The sequence below is a fragment of the Pristiophorus japonicus genome, unplaced genomic scaffold (assembly GCF_044704955.1).
Source record: "Pristiophorus japonicus isolate sPriJap1 unplaced genomic scaffold, sPriJap1.hap1 HAP1_SCAFFOLD_115, whole genome shotgun sequence".
NCBI lineage: Eukaryota > Metazoa > Chordata > Chondrichthyes > Pristiophoridae > Pristiophorus > Pristiophorus japonicus.
This window is the reverse complement of record NW_027250810.1, coordinates 405858-430623: the sequence shown is the minus strand read 5'-3', so window position 1 is coordinate 430623 and position 24766 is coordinate 405858. Positions and strand designations below refer to the sequence as shown.

The following is a 24766-nucleotide window of genomic DNA, read 5'->3' as shown; positions in this document are numbered from 1 at the left end:
TTCAGTTCTACACTCATTGGTTCCCCACCCCTTAAGTTACTGACTCTGGCTGGGTTCAGTTCTACACTCATTGGTTCCCCTCCCCTTAAGTTACTGACTCTGGCTGGGTTCAGTTCTACACTCACTGGTTCCCCTCCCCTGAAGGTACTGACTCTGGCTGGGTTCAGTTCTACATTCACTGGTTCACCTCCCCTGAAGGTACTGACTCTGGCTGGGTTCAGTTCTACACTCACTGGTTCCCCTCCCCTGAAGGTACTGACACTGGCTGGGTTCAGTTCTACATTCACTGGTTCCCCTCCCCTGAAGGTACTGACTCTGGCTGGGTTCAGTTCTACATTCACTGTTTCCCCTCCCCTGAAGGTACTGACTCTGGCTGGGTTCAGTTCTACATTCACTGGTTCCACTCCCCTGAAGGTACTGACTCTGGCTGGGTTCAGTTCTACACTCACTGGTTCACCTCCCCTGAAGGTACTGACTCTGGCTGGGTTCAGTTCTACACTCACTGGTTCCCCTCCCCTGAAGGTACTGACTCTGGCTGGGTTCAGTTCTACATTCACTGGTTCCCCTCCGCTGAAGGTACTGACTCTGGCTGGGTTCAGTTCTACACTCACTGGTTCCCCTCCCCTGAAGGTGCTGACTCTGGCTGGGTTCAGTTCTACATTCACTGGTTCCCCTCCCCTGAAGGTACTGACTCTGGCTGGGTTCATTTCTACACTCACTGGTTCCCCTCCCCTGAAGGTACTGACTCTGGCTGGGTTCAGTTCTACACTCACTGGTTCCCCTCCCCTGAAGGTGCTGACTCTGGCTGGGTTCAGTTCTACACTCACTGGTTCCCCTCCCCTGAAGGTACTGACTCTGGCTGGGTTCAGTTCTACACTCACTGGTTCCCCTCCCCTGAAGGTACTGACTCTGGCTGGGTTCAGTTCTACACTCACTGGTTCCCCTCCCCTGAAGGTACTGACTCTGGCTGGGTTCAGTTCTACACTCACTGGTTCCCCTCCCCTGAAGGTACTGACACTGGCTGGGTTCAGTTCTACACTCACTGGTTCCCCTCCCCTGAAGGTACTGACTCTGGCTGGGTTCAGTTCTACACTCACTGGTTCCCCTCCCCTGAAGGTACTGACTCTGGCTGGGTTCAGTTCTACATTCACTGGTTCCCCTCCCCTGAAGGTACTGACTCTGGCTGGGTTCAGTTCTACACTCACTGGTTCCCCTCCCCTGAAGGTACTGACTCTGGCTGGGTACAGTTCTACACTCACTGGTTCCCCTCCCCTGAAGGTACTGACTCTGGCTGGGTTCAGTTCTACACTCACTGGTTCCCCTCTCCTGAAGGTACTGACTCTGGCTGGGTTCAGTTCTACACTCACTGGTTCCCCTCCCCTGAAGGTACTGACTCTGGCTGGGTACAGTTCTACACTCACTGGTTCCCTTCCCCTGAAGGGACTGACTCTGGCTGGGTTCAGTTCTACACTCACTGGTTCCCCTCCCCTGAAGGTACTGACTCTGGCTGGGTTCAGTTCTACACTCACTGGTTCCCCTCCCCTGAAGGTACTGACTCTGGCTGGGTACAGTTCTACACTCACTGGTTCCCCTCTCCTGAAGGTACTGACTCTGGCTGGGTTCAGTTCTACATTCACTGGTTCCCGTCCCCTGAAGGTACTGACTCTGGCTGGGTTCAGTTCTACACTCACTGGTTCCCCTCTCCTGAAGGTACTGACTCTGGCTGGGTTCAGTTCTACATTCACTGGTTCCACTCCCCTGAAGGTACTGACTCTGGCTGAGTTCAATTCTACACTCACTGGTTCCCCTCCCCTGAAGGTACTGACTCGGGCTGGGTTCAGTTCTACACTCACTGGTTCCCCTCCCCTGAAGGTGCTGACTCTGTCTGGGTTGAGTTCTACACTCATTGGTTCCCCTCCCCTGAAGGTACTGACTCTGGCTGGGTTCAGTTCAACATTCACTGATTCCCCTCCCCTGGAGGTACTGACTCTGGCTGGGTTCAGTTCTACACTCACTGGTTCACCTCCCCTGAAGGTGCTGACTCTGGCTGGGTTCAGTTCTACATTCACTGGTTCCCCTCCCCTGAAGGTACTGACTCTGGCTGGGTTCATTTCTACACTCACTGGTTCCCCTCCCCTGAAGGTACTGACTCTGGCTAGGTTCAGTTCTACACTCACTGGTTCCCCTCCCCTGAAGGTACTGACTCTGGCTGGGTTCAGTTCTACACTCACTGGTTCCCCTCCCCTGAAGGTGCTGACTCTGGCTGGGTTCAGTTTTACACTCACTGGTTCCCCTCCCCTGAAGGTACTGACTCTGGCTGGGTTCAGTTCTACACTCACTGGTTCCCCTCCCCTGAAGGTACTGACTCTGGCTGGGTACAGTTCTACACTCACTGGTTCCCCTCCCCTGAAGGTACTGACTCTGGCTGGGTTCAGTTCTACACTCACTGGTTCCCCTCCCCTGAAGGTGCTGACTCTGGCTGGGTTCAGTTCTGCACTCACTGGTTCCCCTCCCCTGAAGGTACTGACTCTGGCTGAGTTCAGTTCTACACTCACTGGTTCCACTCCCCTGAAGGTACTGACTCTGGCTGGGTTCAGTTCTACACTCACCGGTTCACCTCCCCTGAAGGTACTGACTCTGTCTGGGTTCAGTTCCACACTCACTGGTTCCGCTCCCCTGAAGGTGTTGACTCTGTCTGGGTTCAGTTCTACACTCACTGGTTCCCCTCCCCTGAAGGTACTGACTCTGGCTGGGTTCAGTTCTACACTCACTGGTTCCCCTCCCCTGAAGGGACTGACTCTGGCTGGGTTCAGTTCTACACTCACTGGTTCCCCTCCCCTGAAGGGACTGACTTTGGCTGGGTTCAGTTCTACACTCACTGGTTCCCTTCCCCTGAAGGTACTGACTCTGGCTGGGTTCAGTTGTACACTCACTGGTTCCCCTCCCCTGAAGGTACTGACTCTGGCTGGGTTCAGTTCTACACTCACTGGTTCCCCTCCCCTGAAGGTACTGACTCTGGCTGGGTACAGTTCTACACTCACTGGTTCCCCTCTCCTGAAGGTACTGACTCTGGCTGGGTTCAGTTCTACATTCACTGGTTCCACTCCCCTGAAGGTACTGACTCTGGCTGAGTTCAGTTCTACACTCACTGGTTCCCCTCCCCTGAAGGTACTGACTCGGGCTGGGTTCGGTTCTACACTCACTGGTTCCCCTCCCCTGAAGGTGCTGACTCTGTCTGGGTTCAGTTCTACACTCACTGGTTCCCCTCCCCTGAAGGTACTGACTCTGGCTGGGTTCAGTTCAACATTCACTGATTCCCCTCCCCTGAAGGTACTGACTCTGGCTGGGTTCAGTTCTACACTCACTGGTTCCCCTCCCCTGAAGGTGCTGACTCTGGCTGGGTTCAGTTCTACACTCACTGGATCCCCTCCCCTGAAGGTACTGACTCTTGCTCGGTTCAGTTCTACACTCACTGGTTCCCCTCTCCTGAAGGTACTGACTCTGGCTGGGTTCAGATCTACACTCACTGGTTCCCCTCCCCTGAAGGTACTGACTCTGGCTGGGTTCAGTTCTACATTCACTGGTTCCCCTCCCCTGAAGGTACTGACTCTGGCTGGGTTCAGTTCTACACTCACTGGTTCCACTCCCCTGAAGGTACTGACTCTGGCTGGGTTCAGTTCTACACTCACTGGTTCCCCTCCCCTTAAGTTACTGACTCTGGCTGGGTTCAGTTCTACACTCACTGGTTCCCCTCCCCTTAAGTTACTGACTCTGGCTGGGTTCAGTTCTACACTCACTGGTTCCCCTCCCCTGAAGGTACTGACTCTGGCTGGGTTCAGTTCTACATTCACTGGTTCCCCTCCGCTGAAGGTACTGACTCTGGCTGGGTTCAGTTCTACACTCACTGGTTCCCCTCCCCTGAAGGTGCTGACTCTGGCTGGGTTCAGTTCTACATTCACTGGTTCCCCTCCCCTGAAGGTACTGACTCTGGCTGGGTTCATTTCTACACTCACTGGTTCCCCTCCCCTGAAGGTACTGACTCTGGCTGGGTTCAGTTCTACACTCACTGGTTCCCCTCCCCGGAAGGTGCTGACTCTGGCTGGGTTCAGTTCTACACTCACTGGTTCCCCTCCCCTGAAGGTACTGACTCTGGCTGGGTTCAGTTCTACACTCACTGGTTCCCCTCCCCTGAAGGTACTGACTCTGGCTGGGTTCAGTTCTACACTCACTGGTTCCCCTCCCCTGAAGGTACTGACTCTGGCTGGGTTCAGTTCTACACTCACTGGTTCCCCTCCCCTGAAGGTACTGACACTGGCTGGGTTCAGTTCTACACTCACTGGTTCCCCTCCCCTGAAGGTACTGACTCTGTCTGGGTTCAGTTCTATACTCACTGGTTCCCCTCCCCTGAATGTGTTGACTCTGTCTGGGTTCAGTTCTACACTCACTGGTTCCCCTCCCCTGAAGGTACTGACTCTGGCTGGGTTCAGTTCTACACTCACTGGTTCCCCTCCCCTGAAGGTAATGACTCTGGCTGGGTACAGGTCTACACTCATTGGTTCCCTTCCCCTGAAGGGACTGACTCTGGCTGGGTTCAGTTCTACACTCACTGGTTCCCCTCCCCTGAAGGTACTGACTCTGGCTGGGTACAGTTCTACACTCACTGGTTCCCCTCTCCTGAAGGTACTGACTCTGGCTGGGTTCAGTTCTACATTCACTGGTTCCCGTCCCCTGAAGGTACTGACTCTGGCTGGGTTCAGTTCTACACTCACTGGTTCCCCTCTCCTGAAGGTACTGACTCTGGCTGGGTTCAGTTCTACATTCACTGGTTCCACTCCCCTGAAGGTACTGACTCTGGCTGAGTTCAGTTCTACACTCACTGGTTCCCCTCCCCTGAAGGTACTGACTCGGGCTGGATTCAGTTCTACACTCACTGGTTCCCCTCCCCTGAAGGTGCTGACTCTGTCTGGGTTCAGTTCTACACTCACTGGTTCCCCTCCCCTGAAGGTACTGTCTCTGGCTGGGTTCAGTTCTACATTCACTGATTCCCCTCCCCTGAAGGTACTGACTCTGGCTGGGTTCAGTTCAACATTCACTGATTCCCCTCCCCTGAAGGTACTGACTCTGGCTGGGTTCAGTTCTACACTCACTGGTTCCCCTCCCCTGAAGGTGCTGACTCTGGCTGGGTTCAGTTCTACATTCACTGGTTCCCCTCCCCTGAAGGTACTGACTCTGGCTGGGTTCATTTCTACACTCACTGGTTCCCCTCCCCTGAAGGTACTGACTCTGGCTGGGTTCAGTTCTACACTCACTGGTTCCCCTCCCCTGAAGGTACTGACTCTGGCTGGGTTCAGTTCTACACTCACTGGTTCCCCTCCCCTGAAGGTACTGACACTGGCTGGGTTCAGTTCTACACTCACTGGTTCCCCTCCCCTGAAGGTACTGACTCTGGCTGGGTTCAGTTCTACACTCACTGGTTCCCCTCCCCTGAAGGTACTGACTCTGGCTGGGTACAGTTCTACACTCACTGGTTCCCCTCCCCTGAAGGTACTGACTCTGGCTGGTTTCAGTTCTACACTCACTGGTTCCCCTCCCCTGAAGGTGCTGACTCTGGCTGGGTTCAGTTCTACACTCACTGGTTCCCTTCCCCTGAAGGTACTGACTCTGGCTGGGTTCAGTTCTACACTCACTGGTTCCCCTCCCCTGAAGGTACTGACTCTGTCTGGGTTCAGTTCTATACTCACTGGTTCCCCTCCCCTGAATGTGTTGACTCTGTCTGGGTTCAGTTCTACACTCACTGGTTCCCCTCCCCTGAAGGTACTGACTCTGGCTGGGTACAGTTCTACACTCACTGGTTCCCCTCCCCTGAAGGTACTGACTCAGGCTGGGTTCAGTTCTACACTCACTGGTTCCCCTCCCCTGAAGGTACTGACTCAGGCTGGGTTCAGTTCCACACTCACTGGTTCCCCTCCCCTGAAGGTACTGACTCTGGCTGGGTTCAGTTCTACACTCACTGGTTCCCCTCCCCTGAAGGTACTGACTCAGGCTGGGTTCAGTTCCACACTCACTGGTTCCCCTCCCCTGAAGGTACTGACTCTGGCTGGGTTCAGTTCCAGACAATAACATCATTCACTTTGTTCCTGTACCAAGATGGCTGCGCATGCGCGGTGCTACTCACTGAATCAAGATGGCGGAGCGCTGAACCTGCCTTCCTGTACGAACATGGCCGCCGTTAGCCTGGGCCTGTGACCTGGAGAAAGCCCCGCAGCTGCAACCGCCGATATTCCGGTTACTATTCCGGGCTTGCGGCGTGCACCGGTTGTTTATGAAGCCTCTCCCACTCCCCGCTGGCCCATTGGTCCCCTCCGCCCCGCTAAAAAGGACACTTTTGAGGAGCCCATTCAAATCTTGTCTCCTCCGCCATTACACGCACCGCGCATGCTCCAAACACAGCCAGGGCCGCGCCTGCGCATTGAGCTCCTGTAGTCTGGGTGTGGCACATTCTTCCCCGCGTAGCATGCTGGATACATAAGACCATGAGGCATAGAAGCAGGAGTGGGCCACCGGGCCCCTCCGAGCCTGATCCCATTCCAATTAGATTTGATGGAACAGTCTCCAGGGAGCTTTACTCTGTATCTAACCCGTGCTGTACCTGTTCTGCAGTGTTTGATGGGACAGCATACAGGGAGATTCACTATGTACCTAATCAAAGCAGTACCTAACCTGGGAGTGCTTGGGACAGGCTAGAGGGAGATTTAATCTTTATGTAACCCGTGCTGCATCTGCCTGGGAATGTCCGGTGACACAGCATCTAAACTGTGTTGCATCTGCCCTGTGAATCTATAATGGGACAGTGTAGAGGGAGCTTCACTCTTTATCCAACCAATGCAGTATCTACTCTGGAATGCTTGGGGCAGGGTAGAGGGAGATATACACCGTATCTAACCTGTGTTGTGCCTGCTCTTGAAATGTCTGGTGGACAGTGTTGAGGAAACTTTATGCGGTATCTAAGCAAGGCAAGTATATCCTTTCGGAGATAAGGAGACCAAAAGTGTGCACAGCACTCCAAGTGTGGTCTCACCAAGGCCCTGTACAAATGTAGAGTGAGATTTGAGAGGGTTACCCTTTATCTAAATTAAGCTGCACTTGCCCTAGAAGTGTTTGTTTGGAATGTGTAGAAGGAGCTTTACTCCGTATCTCACCAATGCAGTACCTTCCCTGGGAGTGTTTGATGGTACAGTGTAGATGGAGCTTTACTTGTATCTGAGTCAGGATAAATCGGTAATTTTTCTATTGGCAAACTAGCTCCAGCATTGTCATAGGCATCAGTGCTCAGTCCTCAATCTATATTAATGACTTGGATGAAGGGACCGAGAGTAATCTAGCAAGGTTTGCTGATGATACAATGATGGGTGGGAAAGAAACATGTGAAGAGGACACAATAATCTGCAAAGGGATATAGACAAGCTAATTGAGTGGGCAAAAATTTGGCAGATGGAGTGTAATGTGGGAACATGTGAGCTTATCTACTGGGGCAGAAAAAAATAGAAAAACACATTATAATTTAAATGGAGAAACATTGCAAAGTGCTGCAATACAGTCACAACTTGAGGTCCTTGTGCATGAAACACAAAAAGTTAGTATGTAGGTACAGCAAGTAATCAGGAAGACAAATGGAATCTTGACCTTTATTGCAAGGTGGATAGAGTATAAATGCAGGGAAGTCCTGCTACAACTGTACAGGATATTGGTGAGGCCACACCTAGAGTACTGCATACAGTTTTGGTCTCTGTATTTAACGAAGGATATACTTGCTTTGGAGGCTGTTCAGAGAAGGTTCACCAGGTTGATTCTAGAGATGAGGGGGTTGACTTATTAAGATAGGTTGGGCTTGTTGTACCCATTGGAGTTCAGAAGAATGAGCGGTGATCTTATCGAAACATATAGGATAATGAGGCTCGACAAGGTGAATGCAGAGAGGATTTTTGCACTTATAGGGAAAACTAAAACTAGGGGACATAGTCTCAGAATAAGAGGCCACCCATTTGAAACTGAAATGAGATGGAATTTATTCTCTAAGAGTTGTAAATCTATGGAATTTCTGCCCCACAGAGCTGTGGAGGCTGGGCCATTGAATATATTAAAGAGGTAGATGGAAAGATTTTGAGGGATAAAGGAATAAAGTGTTATGGGAAGCGGGCAGGGACCTGGAGTTGAGCCCAAGATCAGATCAGCCATGCTTTTATTAAATGGCAGAGAGGGCTCGAGGTACCAAGTGGCCTGCTCCTGCTCCTATTTCTTATAATCTACCCTGTGCTGTACCTGCCCTGGGGTTGTCTGTTGGGAAAGTGTACAGAGAGCTTTACTCTGTATCTAATCCGTGCTGTACCTGCCCTGGGATTGTATGTTGGGACAATGCAGAGGGAGAGATTACTCTGTATTTATCCCGTGCTCTACTTGCCCTGGGAGTGTTTGATGGGACTGTGTAGATGGAGCATTATTCTGGATCTAACCAATTCTGTATCTACCCTGGAATGCTTTGGACAGTGTACAGGGAGAAATATTCCATACCTAACCAGTGTTGTACCTGCCCTTGGAATATCTGATGGGACAGTGTTGAGGGAGCTTTACTCTGTACCTAACGCATGCTGTACCTGCCCTGGGAATGTCCGGTGGAACAGTATGGAGGGAGATTTAATCAATATTTAAACCATGTTGTACCTGTTCTGGGAGTGTTTGATGCGGCAGACTAGAGAGAGCTTTACACTTTATCTATCCCGCGCTGTAGTTGCCTTGGGAGTGTTTGATGTGACAATGTAGAGGAAGATTTATTCTGTACCTGCCCTGGAGTGTTTTATGGGTCAGTGTAGAGGGAGCTTTATTCTATATCTAACCAATGCAGTATCTACTCTAGAATGCTTGTGACAGGGTAGAGGGAGATATACTCCATATCTAGCCTGTGTTGTACCTGCCCATGGAATGTCTGGTGGGACAATGTTGAGGGAGCTTTACTCTATATCTAAGCAAGGCAAGTATATCCTTCCTTAGATAAGGTGACCAAAGCTGTGCACAGTACTCCAGGTGTGGTCTCACCAAGGCCCTGTACAATTATAGAGTGAGGTTTGAGAGGGTTACCCTTTATCTAAATTATGCTGTACTTGTCCTAGGAGTGTTTATTTGGAAAGTGTAGAGGGAGCTTTACTCTGTATCTAATCAAAGCAGTACCTGCCCTGGGAGTGCTTGATATGACAGTGTAGAGGAAACTTTACTCTGTATCTAACCTGTGCAGTCCCTGCCATGGGAATGTCCAGTGGGAAAGTGTATAGCGATCCTCACTGTGTATCTAACCTGTACTGTACCTGCCCTGGGAGTGCTTGATGGGACAGTGTAGAGGAAACTTTACTCTGTATCTAACCTGTGCAGTCCCTGCCATGGGAATGTCCAGTGGGAAAGTGTATAGCGATCCTCACTGTGTATCTAATCTGTGCTGTACCTGCCCTGCGAGTGTTTCATGGGACAGTGTAGAGGGAGCTTCACTCTTTTTCTAGCCCGTACTGTACCTGCCTTGGGAATGTTTGATGGGGCAGTGGAGATGGAGCTTTACTTTGTATCTGAGTCGGGATAAATGGATCATTTTTCTATTGGCAAACAGTGACTAGTGGGGTGCCACAAGGATCGGTGCTGGGTCCTCAACTATTTACAATCTATATTAATGTCCTGGATGAAGGGACCAAGTGTAATGCAGCCAAGTTTGCTGATGATGCAAAGATGGGTGGGAAAGCAAATAGTGAGGACACAAAAATTTTGCAAAGGGATATAGACAGGCTAAGTGAGTGGGCAAAATTTTGGCAGATGATGTACAATGTGGGAAAATATGTGGTTATCTACCTTGGCAGATAAGACAGAAAAGCAAATTATAATAGAAATGGAGAAAAATTGCAAAATGCTACAGTGCAGTGGGACCTAGGGGTCCTTGTGCATGAAACACAAAAAGTTAGTATGCAGCTATGGCAATAATCAGGAAGGCAAATGGAATGTTGGCCTTTATTGCAAGGGGGATAGAGTATAAAAGCAGAGAAGTACTTCTACAACTGTACACGGTATCGGTGAGGCCACACCTAGAGTACTACTTCCAGTTTTGGTCTCTGTATTTAAGGAAGGATAGACTTGCATTGGAGGCTGTTCAGAGAAGGTTCACTAGATTGATTCTGGAGATGAGGCGGTTGAATTATGAAGATAGGTTGGGCATATATGATAATGAGTGGGCTCGACAAGGTGGATACAGAGAGGATATTTCCATTCATAGGGGAAAACAAAACCAGGGGACAGAGTCTCCAAATAAGAGGCCGCCCATTTCTTCTCTGAGGGTTGTAAATCTTTGGAATTCTCTGCCCCAGAGAGCTGTGGAGGCTGGGTCATTGAATACATTTAAGGCAGATATAGACAGATTTTTGATCGATAAGGGAATAAATGGTTATGGGGAGCAGGGAGGGAAGTGAAGCTGAGTCCATGATCAAATCAGCCAGGATTCTATTAAATGGCGGAGCAGGCTCGAGGGGCCAAGTGGCCTATTCCTGCCCTTGGAATGTCAGGTGAGACAATGTTAAGGGAGCTTTACTCTTTATCTAAGCAAGGCAAGTATATCCTTCCTTAGAAAAGGAGACCAAAACTGTGCACAGTACTCCAGGTGTGGTCTCATCAAGGCCCTGTACAATTGTAGAGTGAAGTTAGAGAGATAATTATATTGTATCGTAATTGTGCTGTACCTGCCCTAGGAGTGTTTATTTGGACAGTGTAAAGGGAGCTTTACTTGGTATCTAACCAATGCAAAACCTGCCCTGGGAGTGGTTGATGGGGCAGTGTTGAGGGAGCTTTACACTGTATCTAACCCATGCTGTACCTGTTCTGTGAGTGTTTGATGGAACAGTGTAGTGGGAGAAGTTACTCTGCATTTAACCCATGCTGGAGCTGCCCTGTGACTTTTCATGGAACTGTTCAGAGAGAGTTTTATGCTGGACTTAACCTGTACTGTACCTGCCCTGGGAGAGTTTGATGGGACAGTGTAGAGGGAGCTTTACTCTGTATCTAATCCGTATGTAACTGCCCTGTGAGTGTTTTGGATACTGTAGACTGAGATTTACTCTGTATCAATCCTGGTTGTGTTTGGGACATGATGGAATGGGATTTACTTTGTATCAAACCCTTGCAGTGCCGGTAGTCCTGACATCAGTAGTCAGGAAAATGCTAAAATCTATTATTAAGTACGTAGTAACAGGGCATTTCGGAATTAATAACAGGATTGGGCAGCATTAACACGGATTTCTGAAAGGGAAATTGTCCTTGAAAATCTGTTAACATTTTTTGTGCTAGCTAGCAGGATAGATAAGGGGGAAACCACTGGATGTGGTATATTTAGATTTACAGAAGGAATTCAATGGGGTGCCACAAAAGAGATTATTAAACAAAATTATGGCTCATGGGATTGGGTGTGAAATACTTGCAAGGATTAATGATTGGAAAACGGAGAGGAGGAATAAACAGGTCATTTTCGTGTTGGCAGGCTGTAACTGGTAGGGTCCGAGCATCACTTGGGAGCACCGAAGCAAGCCTCCCATGCTGTACCATTACTCGAGTTTGAATAAAGGAGCTAAGGTCACACTTACTCATGTCTACAGTACTCAGTCACATTGCCAGTTTTTATGTTCATAATAAAGCAATGAGATAACAAACAATCACGCGAAAATGCAGAGAACTGTTGGTATCCTGGAGAAATTCTCAGAAGGGGACGATTGGGAGGCCTGCGTGGAGCGACTCGACCATTATTTCGTGGCCAACGAGTTGGCAGGGAATGAGAATGCTGCCAAACGAAGGGCGATCCTCCTCACCGTCTGTGGGTCAACAACCTATGGCCTCATGAAGAATCTTCTAGCTCCGGTGAAACCAACAACCACATTGTATGAAGAACTGTGTATGCTGGTCCAGGAGCATCTAAATCTGAAGGAAAGCGTTCTGATGGCAAAGTATCGATTTTACACATATCAACGGTCTGAAGACCAGGAAGTGGTGAGCTACGTCTAAGGCGCCGTGCAGGACATTGCGAATTCGATGGATTTTTTGAACAAATGCTAAGAGACTTCTTTGACGTTTGGTATTGGCCATGAGGTTATCCTTCGCAAACTATTGACTGTTGAAACACCGAACATGAGCAAAGCCATAACGATAGCCCAGGCATTATGTTCACCTGCGATAACATGAAACAAATTTTGCAACATAGAGGTTTTGGCAAGTACTGTACACAAAGTAACGTCGTTTTCAGACAGGAATGCATGTGGCAGAAGGTACACACCTGCAGCTGCACGACCTCAGATGACCCAGAATCTACCATCAAATGTTAATGCGAGGCAGTTAACATCTTGTTGGTGCTGCGGAGGTGATCACCGAGCCAATCAATGCCGCTTCAAAAACTATGCTGTGGAACAATGGGACACCTCCAGCGAATGTGCAGACGAGCTGCGAACTCTGCTAACCACCACGTTGCAGAGGAGGTACGATCCATGGTGGATCAAACTGAACTAGAGACTCGAACCGAGGAGGCAGAAGTGTACGGGGTACACACCTTCACCACGAAATGTCCACCGATCATGCTAAACGTCGAAATGGATGGATTTCCAGTATCCATGGCACTGGACATGGGTGTGAGGCAGTCTATCATGAGCAAAAAGGTCTTCGACACGATGTGGTCAACAAGGCACACAGGCCCAAACTTAGCTCCATTCATACCAAGCTAAGAACTTACACTAAAGGGCTTGTCCCTGTAATTGGCAGCGCCGCAGTAAAAGTCTCCTATGATGGAGCAGTGCACGAACTCCCACTATGGATTGTAGCAGGAGATGGGCCCACACTGTTCGGCAGAAGCTGGCTGTGAAAAATCCACGGGAACTGGGATGACATCCCAGCGCTCTCGTCCACCGACTATGTCTCATGTGGCGAGGTTCTGAGCAAGTTCCCGTTGTTGTTTGAGGCAGGCATCAGAAGTTTCTCAGGGGCGAAGGTGCAGATCCACTTGGTTCCCGATATATGACCCATCCACCACAAGGCACGAGCGGTGCCATATATGATGCGAGAGAAAGTGGAAATTGGGCTGGACAGGCTGCAGCGAGAAGGCATCATCGCCAAGGTGGAGGTCAACGCGTGGGCCAGTCCGATTGTTCCAGTTCTCAAAGGCAATATCATGGTCAGAATTTGTGGGGGCTATAAAGTAATGATTAACTGTTTTTCGCTACAAGATCAGTACTCGCTAACCAAGGCAAATTACCTATTTGCGGCCCTGGCTGGAGGATGACGTTCACCAAGTTGGACCTGACCACGGCCTACATGACGCAGGAGCTGGCGGAATATTCGAAAGGCCTCACCTGCATCAACACACACAAAGGTCTGTTCATCTACAATAGAGGTCCGTTTGGGATTCGATCGGCCACGACAATTTTTGATAGGAACATGGAGAGCCTGCTAAAGTTGGTTCCGTGCACCGTGGTTTTCCAGGATGACATACTGGTCACAGGTCGGGACACCATCGAACACTTGAAGAACCTGGAAGAGATTCTAAGTCAGCGTGGGGCTCAGGTTGAAAAGCTCGAAGTGTGTTTTGCTGCCACCAGAGGTCGAATTCTTGAGGAGAAATATCACGGCAGATGGCATCAGACACACCGACGCCAAGGCGGAGGCCATCAAGAACGTGCCGAGACCACAGAACGTGACAGAGCTGCGTTCGTTCCTGGGACTCCTCAACTATTTAATAATTTCCTACCTGGGTTAAGCACCATGCTTGAACCCATACATGTGCTGCTACACAAGGGAGATGACTGGGTATGGGAGAAATCACAAGAGGCTGCTTTTGAGAAAGCCAGAAATCTGTTATATTCCAACAAACTGCTTGTTCTGTATAACCCATGTAAACATTTAGTACAAGCTTGCAATGCGTCTTCATATGGGGTCGAGTGTGTGTTACAAGTATATTAATCGGGAACATTGTAACCGGTCGCCTATGCATCTAGGAGTTGTCCAAGTCCGAAAGGGCCTACAGCATGATTGAAAAAGAAGCTCTGGCATGCATTTACGGGGTGACAAAAATGGACCAATATCTGTTTGGTCTCAAGTTTGATTTAGAAACCAACCATAAGCCACTCATATCGCTATTCTCAGAGAACAAAGGGATTAATACCAAACCCTCTGCCCACATCCAAAGATGGGCACTTACGCTGTCTGCATATAACTATGTAATCCACCACAGACCAGGCACACAGAACTGCGCTGATGCTCTCAGTCGGCTACCATTGCCCACCAACAGGGTGGAAATGGCACTACCTGCAGACTTGCTCTTGGTGCTGGATGCATTCGAAAATGAAAAGTCACCCATTACAGCCCGCCAGATCAGGACCTGGACCAGCCAGGATCCTATACTGCCCCTTATAAAAACTTGTGTCCTCCATGGGAGCTGGTCCAGCGTCCTAGCGGAGATGCGTGAAGAGATCATGCCGTTCCAGTGGCGCAAAGATGAAATGTCCACAAAATGTCTTTTATGGGGCAATCACGTGGTTTTGCCGAAGAAATGCAGGGAAACGTTCATACGCGAGCTACATAGTACCCATCCAGGCATAATGATGAAAGCTATAGCCAGATCCCATGTGTGGTGGCCCGGCATCGACTCAGGTTTGGAGTCATGCATGCGCCAATGAAATACTTGCTCTCAAACTGAGCAAAGCACCCAGGAGGTACCGCTAAGTTTGTGGTCATGGCCCTCCAAACCGTGGTCTAAGATTCACGTTGACTTTGCGGGCCCGTTTCTAGGCAAAATGTTTTTGGTTGTTGTGGTTGCTTATTGAAAATGGATTGAGTGTGTAATAATGTCTGTAAGTACGTCCACTGCCACCATTGAAAGCCTAAGAGCCATGTTTGCCATGGATGGCCTGCCTGACGTCCTTGTCAGCGACAATGGGCCGTGCTTCACCAGTGCTGAATTCAAGGAATTCATGACCCACAATGGGATCAAGCTCGTCACATCTGCCCCGTTCAAGCCCACATCCAACGGTCAGGCAGAACGGGCAGTCCAATCCATCAAGCAAAGCTTGAAACATGTGTCCGAAGGCTCCCTGCAGACCCGCCTGTCCCGAGTCCTGCTCAGCTACTGCACCAGACCCCACTCACTCACCAGGGTTCCCCATCCGAGCTGCTAATGAAAAGGGTGCTCAAATCAAGGCTCTCCCTTGTCCATCCTGATCTCCATGATCATGTTGAGGACATGCGGCATCGAAAAGCATGTACCATAATCGCACAAACTTGTTATGCGATATTGGAGTCAATGACCCTGTCTTTGTACTCAGCTGTGGACATGGTCCCTAATGCCTTGCTGGCACTGTCATTGCCAAAGAAGGGAGTAGTCAAACTTGCCAATGGACTAACTTGCAGATAGCATTTGGACCAAACCAAACTGCGATTCACAGACAGCCATGAACAACCCGAAGACGATTCGACCAACTTCGACCCTCCAACACACACACATAAGTGGCAACCAAAATCACGTTTGACCACAAAGCTGAACTCACGATCCCCAGCTGCCAAGCAAGGCCAGCTGCCCAGCGAAGAACAAACCAACTCAACCATACCTGCATTTGTACCGAGACGATCGACAAGGGAGCGAAAAGCCCCAGATCGTCTCACCCTGTAAATAAGTGCACAATTGACTTTGGGAGGGAGTGATGTTATGTATGCAACCCTATGCAACCTGTATCATACCACTACCAGAGGGAATACCTGTTGGAGTCCCAATGGATCCCAACATCCCTTGGGAGCACTGTATATAAGCAAGCCTCCCATGCTCTACCAACACTCTGGAGTTTGAATAAAGGAGCTAAGGTCACACTTACTCATTGTCTACAGTACTCAGTTATATTGCTTTATTATGAACATAACAATACTGGCATTTATTACAATAGGATTTGAGTATAAGAGTAAAGATGTCTTACTGCAATTATACAGGGCCCTGGTGAAAACGCACCTGGAGTATTATGCACAGTTTTGGTTTACTTACCTAAGGAAAGATAAACTTGCTATAGAGGGAGTTCAAAGAAGGCTTACCAGACTGATTCCTGGGATCAGAGGGAATGTCCTATGCGAGATGGAGTAGACTAGGCCTATATTCTCTAGCATTTAGAAGAATGAGAGATGAGAGGCGATGCCCACATTCCATGAAGGAATTTTTAAAAAGAGATGAGTGAGGTGTTTAAATTTGATCAAGGACACCAGCCAAATTATTAGACACTCCCTGTCCTTCAGGAACTGTGTCCAGGGGAGAAGCTGATGGGATATCCGATCATCTTCGGGTTAAATGTTGTGCTCATCGAGCTGAGCACCTCGTGCCCAGCATCAAACACTCTCCAGTCGGGCACAGTACGGGTTAGATACAGAGTGAACCCATCTGTCGCTCCCCGACACAGATACTGAGGGACAGTAAGTGTCCGCAACACTGACATTTCTCTCTCAATAAGGTATAAATTGATCCTGTACCTCTCCCCATTAATCCTGGGCTCCACACGGGCCGAAACCTGCTCCTGTTTCCCTTTCTGCAACAGCACTGAGCTAAACCCAGCCCATAATGAGCAGAGCTCAGGGAAGGTGGTTGCTAGGCACTGCAGTGATGTCATAAAGCAGGGCCATTCAGCCCAGCGGTCCTCTCCTTGTCCCTTTAAAGGTGGAGAGCTGGGACATCCTGTCTCAACACACATCCCCCTGTTCATACTGAGAATCCCAGGGGAAGGCCCAAGGCCCACAGTGGAACACAACCAAGGGGGGAAAGAGGAGGAAAGAAGGGGAGGTAAATCAAGGAGTCAGGACTGAGGGCCACCAAGCTTCAGTTTTGGAGACTGTAGACTTCAGGAGGGGAAGAGTGAGTGCTGTAGTTTCAGGATCCAGGGAGAGAACAAGGAACAAATGTGGAAACTGGTGTGGATTCCAGCACAGTGAGGATGTAGCGGGAGGGAGATTGTGTCGGGCCGTGTATTAGGGATGTCGGAGGGACAAGCGAGGAAAGGTCAGAGGAGCAATTACTGAAGCAATGTCCATCAATCGTGAGAGAGAGAAGGTGGGGGTCAGAGTGGGCCCTGGACAGGCCGATAAACTGTTTGTTTGTTGTGACCAGCTTTCCTTCTGTCACAAATAGCCTCCTGTAGCCCAGTGACACCAACAGCCCATTAAACGCCACCAATGTCCTTTGGTCTGGTGAGGTCTCCCTTTGTGAAACATCGGCTGCTGTTGAAGCTTCTCATTCTGACTCGCTCACAGTGAGACAGTATCCACTGTCCCTTTAATTCCATGGCTTCATCTTTGCTGGTATTGGTAACAAGCCCGGGATCACTGAACACAAAACCCAGTCTGTTAATTACTTTCAGCTACTGGACTTAGCGTGTACCCCACAGCCTCTCTCTCTCCTTCAATGTGTGAATAGAGCATCACACCTGCAAAGCTGGTTTAAGTTTATATCCAGGCAGCAAATCTATTTAAGAAAAGCCTGTAGGCCAATGAGGCACTGTTCAGGTGCCAGTGTGCAGCTGATTTGCCCGGTATTTTGCCTGTAATGGAACATAACTGAACATTTCTCCCAGTGTAACATTTGCTGTAATGAAATGTGTCTTTTAAGAAGCCTCACGTTCTTGCTCATGTCTGCTGCAATTGTGTAGAAAGGGGATGTGTGAAGTGATGGTTTTTGTATGGAGATGTGAAGCAAGGAAACGCTATCTGTGTATGGCAGTGACACAGCCTTGTGGTCGCAGGCAGAACAATGCAGCGATATCCTTGTGGTTCTGGTTTGAGCAAAGTCAGTTCATGAATGCTCAAGCTAAGAGGTGCCAGGGATGGGGAGCAGCGGCTGTAAATAAAAGCTAAATGTAAATTCTGATGCAGTTTATCTTCATTTATTCCTATATTAATAGATTTTGCTGAATGTGGTCCATGCCAAGTGCCAGGATATTGGATAAGGCCCACCATAGAAAATGAGTTTGACAACCTGAGATAGACAATGTCAACTGGATTCCCCATCCACCAACCTAACGACTTCTTTACAAACTGAAACTAGTTTGTAAGACATGACCATGTTTACCAGAATCCGTGTTCAGTACCTCTAATGGCCCCTTCCCTTTCCCCATGATCGAAAACAGCATCCCTCAGGATCCCTTCAAGCACCTTCCCATAATCGAGGTCATGTTGATGGGCCTTTAGTTCACGAGTTCTGACTTGTGCCCAATTTGGAAAATGGGAACTACACGTGCTGCCTTCCAATCTCAGAACAATCCCTGACTCTACTGAGCTGTTGGAGATATGGGCAAGGGGCTGACAGAGCACCTTTCCCATCTCTTTAAACACCCTTGTGTGGCTATCATCCGCACCTTACACGCATCAAGATTAACCCGCACGGCGACTTTGCTGTCAGTGAAGAGAGATGAGAATGACCAAAGTGCCATTTGCCCCTCTCAGTGTGACCCTGAAGGACTGCGTCCAGGCTCCCCCCATACGATCCTCCCCACAGATTGTCCTCTCTGAGCTTCAGCCAGCTAATGCTAAACACTCCGGTGGGAAAGACAAAAATCCACAGCAATGTGTTGAAAGCAACACTAATTTATTTGTATATATCCCAAATATGAAACTCCAGTCCAGTTACAGGAGTTATTAACATCAGCAGAAACAAACCCCAACTGTCAGAATGAACACGATTCAGTCGGGATGTGATTAACAGCAGCAATAAGAGCAGATTCCAAACCCTGCAATCACTTGTGAACTCGCTGGTGTGTCAGCAGGTTGGATGATCGAGTGAATCCCTTCCCACACTCCGAGCAGGTGAACGGCCTCTCCCCAGTGTGAATTTGCTGGTGTCTCAGCAGGTTGGATGATCGAGTGAATCCCTTCCCACACTCCGAGCAGGTGAACGGCCTCTCCCCAGTGTGAATTTGCTGGTGTCTCAGCAGGTGGGATGACTGATTGAATCCCTTCCCACAATCAGAGCAGGTGAATGGCCTCTCCCCAGTGTGAACTCGCTGGTGTGTCAGCAGGTTGGATGATGTAGTGAATCCCTTCCCACACTCCGAGCAGGTGAACGGCCTCTCCCCAGTGTGAATTTGCTGGTGTCTCAGCAGGTTGGATGATCGAGTGAATCCCTTCCCACACTCCGAGCAGGTGAACGGCCTCTCCCCAGTGTGAATTTGCTGGTGTCTCAGCAGGTGGGATGACTGATTGAATCCCTTCCCACAATCAGAGCAGGTGAATGGCCTCTCCCCAGTGTGAACTCGCTGGTGTGTCAGCAGGTTGGATGATGTAGTGAATCCCTTCCCACACTCCGAGCAGGTGAACGGCCTCTCCCCAGTGTGAACTCGCTGGTGTGTTAGCAGGTGGGATGATCGAGTGAATCCTTCCCCACACTCCGAGCAGGTGAACGGCCTCTCCCCAGTGTGAATTTGCTGGTGTCTCAGCAGGTGGGATGACTGAGTGAATCCCTTCCCACAATCAGAGCAGGTGAATGGCCTCTCCTCAGTGTGAACTCGCTGGTGTGTCAGCAGGTTGGATGATCGAGTGAATCCTTCCCCACACTCGGAGCAGGTGAATGGCCTCTCCCTTTTGTGAATTTGCTGGTGTCTCAGCAGGTGGGATGATCGAGTGAATCCCTTCCCACAGTCCGAGCAGGTGAACGGCCTCTCCCCAGTGTGAATTTGCTGGTGTCTCAGCAGGTTGGATGATCGAGTGAATCCCTTCCCACACTCAGAGCAGGGGATGCTGGGTATTGGCTGGGCGGGCTCAGGTTCGGCCTTTTCGGCCCCGCCCGCCTCAGTCCCCGGGACGGTCGACCCGGCGGCTACGCATTCTTCCGCTGGCCCCACGCCCCCCACGACAGGCAGATCTTCCACGCCATCCCCGGGAGGCAGTGGCTGGGCAGCCTCGACTGTCTGACCCTCCCCGGGGACAGATTCCTCCCGTCTACGGCGCTGCTTGAGGGCGCTGGTGGGGGACGCGGGACACGCGGTGGGCACCACCTCCTCCGCGGAGGGATGTTGTTCCCCCTCCGCCTCATTGGAGCGGTGCCTCCTTTTGTTCCTGGGGGTGCGCGGAGGCAGGGAGACCTCCATGTCTGCCGAGGCCTCCCGCTCCGCCACCCCCTTTTACTTGTCTTGCCCGCGCCCGAGCCCCTCTGTGATATTGGTCAAGGGCTCAGGCACGGGCTCAGGGCACCCCGCGCTCGCCGGTGGCAGGGTTGGGCTGAGTGCGGTTGTCAAACTTTCTGGCGCACTGAGGGGACCCGCCTCGAGATGTTTCGCCTTCCTCCGCGCCTTCTTTCCGATCGGACGTTCTCCCTCCCCCCCCGCCAGAGGCCGTGAAAACAAAGGCCCCCGACGATGCCTGCACACCGACAGCTCCCGGTACGCGGACGCCACTCGGGGGAGGGGTGGCGGCGGCGCCAGCCTTGGCCGCCTTCTGTGGTTTCGTGGCTTTGGAGGCGGGGCAGTTCTTGCGAACGTGCCCCACATCCCTACAGGCATGGCACCGCAAGCTGTCCCACGTCCAGAAGACGCGGTAGGCAGTCCCCTCGTGCACCACATTGAAACTTCCCTCCATCGTCTCCTTCCGCGCCAGCCGTACAAAAAGCCGGTGGCAGAAGGAGAACACGTGGCGCAGGCTGCTCTCCCTGAGGCCGAGCGGTATGGGGTTGATCCCCGACCTTACCTCCCCCAGTTGGTGTAGGTGAGGAAGGAGGAGCTCAGCGGGAACAAAGGGCGGGACTTTAGATATGATGACCCTCTGCGCGGTGGCCTCGAGAGGGTCCACCGGCAGAAACGTCCCGCCCACCGTGAGCCCCTTTTCGAGGGCCAGGGACACCGCCCGCTCCGACCCCAGGAAGAATAGAGCCTTCCCAGACATCTTGGAGGCTGCGACAATGGCCGAGAGGCCGACTACCCCAGTCATCGCCCGCACGCACTCCTCGATGGTCATTGTGGGGCGAGTGTAGCTCTTGACCCCGTTTTTCTTAGTAATTAGTCTGAATGGTGGCAGGGCAGCAGGTGGCGCAGGAGGCACCGTGGAAGCGGTTGCCGCCTGCGCATATGTCCTTGCTGGCCCCGCCACCGGCATGGATGGAGTCGCCATCACGTGGTCCCTTTAAGGGCTACACCCACCCCAAAGTCACAGGCCTTAATGGTCTTTAATTGGCCTCGTTTGAATATATGAGCAGAGGGAGCTCTCAGTAGGGCACACCTCTCCCCTAGTTAACGAATGGGGAGGGGCCTTGCTCCCTCTGCTCAGTTGTCTTAATTAACTTTAATTGAAGGAGGAAAGGGGCTTTCAGAGAGAGAGGGGAGAGACAGAGAGAGTGACAGAGAGAGAGAGGGTGGGGTGGGAAAGAGGGAAGCTGCGAGGGCAGGTCTCCCCTCACAGTGATGTGTGGACGTTTTTCTGCGGTGCACTCCCCAGATAATGGAAAAAAAAACAAGACACAGTCCTTGGAGATGGTCTTCGGGTGGGGGGAGAAGATGTCTTCACTTGGGGCAGCTGGACCCACCTGGGCACACACTCCCAACGATGTTTAATAGGGTGATTAATAATACTTCAGCCAGGTAGTTCCAGCTATCCCAGGCTACGCAATGGGGGAGGGGTGCTTCAGTGGTGTGTGGGGGTCTAGCTGTAAGCAAGACCCCCACACACACTTCCACACACACACACACCCCCCGCGATGTTCCAGCCCTCGGGATGGTCTTATTTCCTCCCCCCACCGATACAACAAAGTCTTTCGGGGAATGCACCAAAACACACCCACCTGTCGAAGATTGTAGAAATGGCTCTCCCTCCTTCCACACTGGATGGTGTTTTCTCAGGTTATTCTTTTCCCCCTCTCTCCAAATCTTTGTGAAAGTAATAACGATGTTGAATGTTCTGCTCTCCTCCTCTCCCTCTGGATGAATTGGAATTGTAGTAAGCTCCTTCCTCCTCTCCCTGGGCTGTTTCACAGTGCTCATTCCAGGTCTTTCAGGCAGGAGCAACAGCAGGGAGATCCTTCTCTCACTGCGCCAGGCTCCAAATGATCAGGCCACGCCTCCAAAGCTCCACCATTAGTCCACAGATCCATGAAAGTAGCAGGCCGGGTGCATAAGGTGGTTAAGAAGACAGACTGAATACTTGCCTTTATTGGCCAAAGCACAGAATACAAGAGCAGGGAGGTTATGCTTCAATTGTATAATACTCTGGTTAGACCACAGCTGGAGTTCTGGTTGTGTATTATAGGAAGGATGTGATTGTACCAGAGAGGGTGCAGAGATTTACTAGGATGCTGCCTGGAATGCAGCATCTTAGCTGTGAGAACAGATTGGATAGGCTGGGTTTGCTCTCATTGGAACAGTGGAGGCTGAGAGGAGACCTTATTGAGGTGACAACATTTTGAGAGGCCTGGATATAGTGGATAGCAAGGGTCTATTTCCCTTGGTGGAGGGGTCAATTACGAGGGGGCATAGATTTAAGGTGGTTGGTGGAAGGCTCAGAGAGGATGCTTCTTCACGCAGAGAGTTGTGTGGGTCTGGAACTCACTGCCTGGAAGGGTGGTGGATGCAGAATCGCTCACCACATTTAAAAGGTGCTTGGATGGGCACTTGAAGTGCCGTAATCTGCAGAGTTACGGCCCTAGAGCTGGTAATTGGGATTAGACTGGATAACCTCCTGTTGGCTGGCGCAGATACGATGGTAAGTACTGCAGCGAATCGAATATGGCCAGGATGATCTCCTGGACTAGTTTTGATCGCCTGGATGGGTCAGAGAGGAATTTTCCCAGATTTTTTTCCCCGAATTGGCCTGAGTTTTTATCTGGTTTTTGCCTCTCCCAGGAGATCACATGGCTCCAGTTGGGGTGGAGTGTGGAATGTTCCAGTGTAAGGGGTGTCGCAGTTGTGTGAGGCGGACTGGTTGGCCCGGGTGCTCTTCACCTTTCCGCCATTGTTCATTGCTCATAGGTTTATATTTAACCTTCAGGGCTGCTGACCGAGGGCCGTGCGGCTCTTTATTGGTCGGCGTGGACACGATGGGCCGAAATGGCCTCCTGCGCAATAAATTTCTACATTTCTACCAATTACTTTATATCTATGCCCCATTTATTGACCCCTCTGCTAAGGGGAATAGGTCCCTCCTATCCACTCCATCTAGGCTCCACATCATTTTATAAACCTCAATAAGGTCTCCCCTTAGCCTCCTCTGTTCCAAAGAAAACAACCCCAGCCTATCCAATATTTCTTCATTCCTAAAATTCTCCAGTCCAGGCAACATCCTGGTAAATCTCTTCTATACCCTCTCTTTTCTGTAATGTGATGAGGAAAAGACAGTTGGAATTTCTCTAATCTGTGATTTACAAGGACCCTTTCCCTGGTTCCCAGATGTTACTTTTCTTCAGTAATTTTCTCATTATCCCTAAACTCCCCTGCTTCCTGTTAATTCTTATAGTTTCACAATTATAGGTATAAACATCTCACATTATAATCTAATCTATTCTATTACTCACACTGGTTTAAGCTTGGAAGAAGCACTGAGGGTAGCAAGGGCACAGAATGTACTCTGGGTGGGGAACTTCAATGTCCATCACCAAGAGTGACTCGGTAGTACCACTACTGACTGAGCTGGCCGAGTCCTGAAGGACATATCTGCCAGACTGGGCCTGCAGCAGATGGTGAGTGAACGAACAGGAGGAAAAAACCTACTTGACCTGGTCCTCACCAATCTATCTGCCGCAGATACGAACAATGACGGAGAGGTAAAGACCAGCGGGTACATCGAGCCTGTCCCACATGGAGCTGCCTCTGTCTATGACAGCATTGGTAGCAGTGACCACCGCACACAGTCATTGTGGAGACAAAGTCACACCGAACACACTCTCAATGTGTTGTGTGGCACCATCACTGTGCTAAACGGGATAGATGCAGAACAGATCTAGCAGCTGAAAACGGGGCATCCTCAGGGTGCTGTGGGCCATCAGCAGCAGCAGCATTGTTTTCCACCACAATCTGTAACCTCATGGTCTGGCATATCCCTCACTCTAACATTACCATCAAGTCTGGTTCAATTAGGAGTGCAGAAGAGCATGTCAGGAGCAGCACCAGGCGTACCGAGAAATGAGGTACCAGCCTGGGGAAGCTGCAACACAGGACTACATGTATACTGAGCAGCGGGAGCAGCATGGTATAAACAGGGCTAAGCAATCCCACAATCAATGAATCAGATCAAAGCTCTGCAGTCCTGCCACATCCAGTCGTGAATCAATACAAGAACATATATAAAAACTAGGAGCAGGAGTAGGTCATACGGCAACTCGAGCCTGCTCCGCCATTCAATAAGATCACGGTTGATTTTCTACCACAACTCCACTTTCCTGCACTATCCTCATATCCCATTATTCCCTTAATATCCTATGCTGGGTTCAGTTATACACTCACTGGTTCTCCTCCCTCTCCTCCCCTGAAGGTGCTGACTCTGGTTGGGTTCAGTTCTACACTCACTGGTTCTCCTCCCTCTCCTCCCCTGAAGGTGCTGACTCTGGCTGGGTTCAGTTCTACACTCACTGGTTCCCCTCCCCTGAAGGTACTGACTCTGGCTGGGTTCAGTTCTACACTCACTGGTCCCCCTCCCCTGAACGTACTGATTCTGGCTGGGTTCAGTACTACACTCACTGGTCCCCCTCCCCTGAAGTTACTGACTCTGGCTG

At 50.4% G+C, this 24766-nt stretch overlaps 1 protein-coding gene across 1 annotated transcript; it reads right to left on the bottom strand.

Moving 5' to 3' along the window:
- Positions 1–18663: 18663 nt before the first annotated feature.
- On the bottom strand, positions 18664–20649 carry LOC139241879 (zinc finger protein 436-like). Its single transcript, XM_070870120.1, has 2 exons — positions 20458–20649; positions 18664–19793 (listed from the first exon to the last, which is right to left on the bottom strand). Exons 1-2 carry the CDS (start codon positions 20647–20649, stop codon positions 18813–18815), a joined length of 1173 nt encoding a protein of 390 aa, XP_070726221.1. The 3' UTR covers positions 18664–18812.
- Between the last annotated feature and the right edge of the window lie 4117 nt (positions 20650–24766).

Coding starts and splice junctions, on each gene's coding strand:
- LOC139241879 (XM_070870120.1), bottom strand. CDS start 20,649: ATGGAGGGAAGTTTCAATGTGGTGCACGAGGGGACTGCCTACCGCGTC. Junction 19,794..20,457: donor CTCCCCCGAGTGGCGTCCGC/GTACCGGGAGCT, acceptor TGCTCTGAGTGT/GGGAAGGGATTCACTCGATC.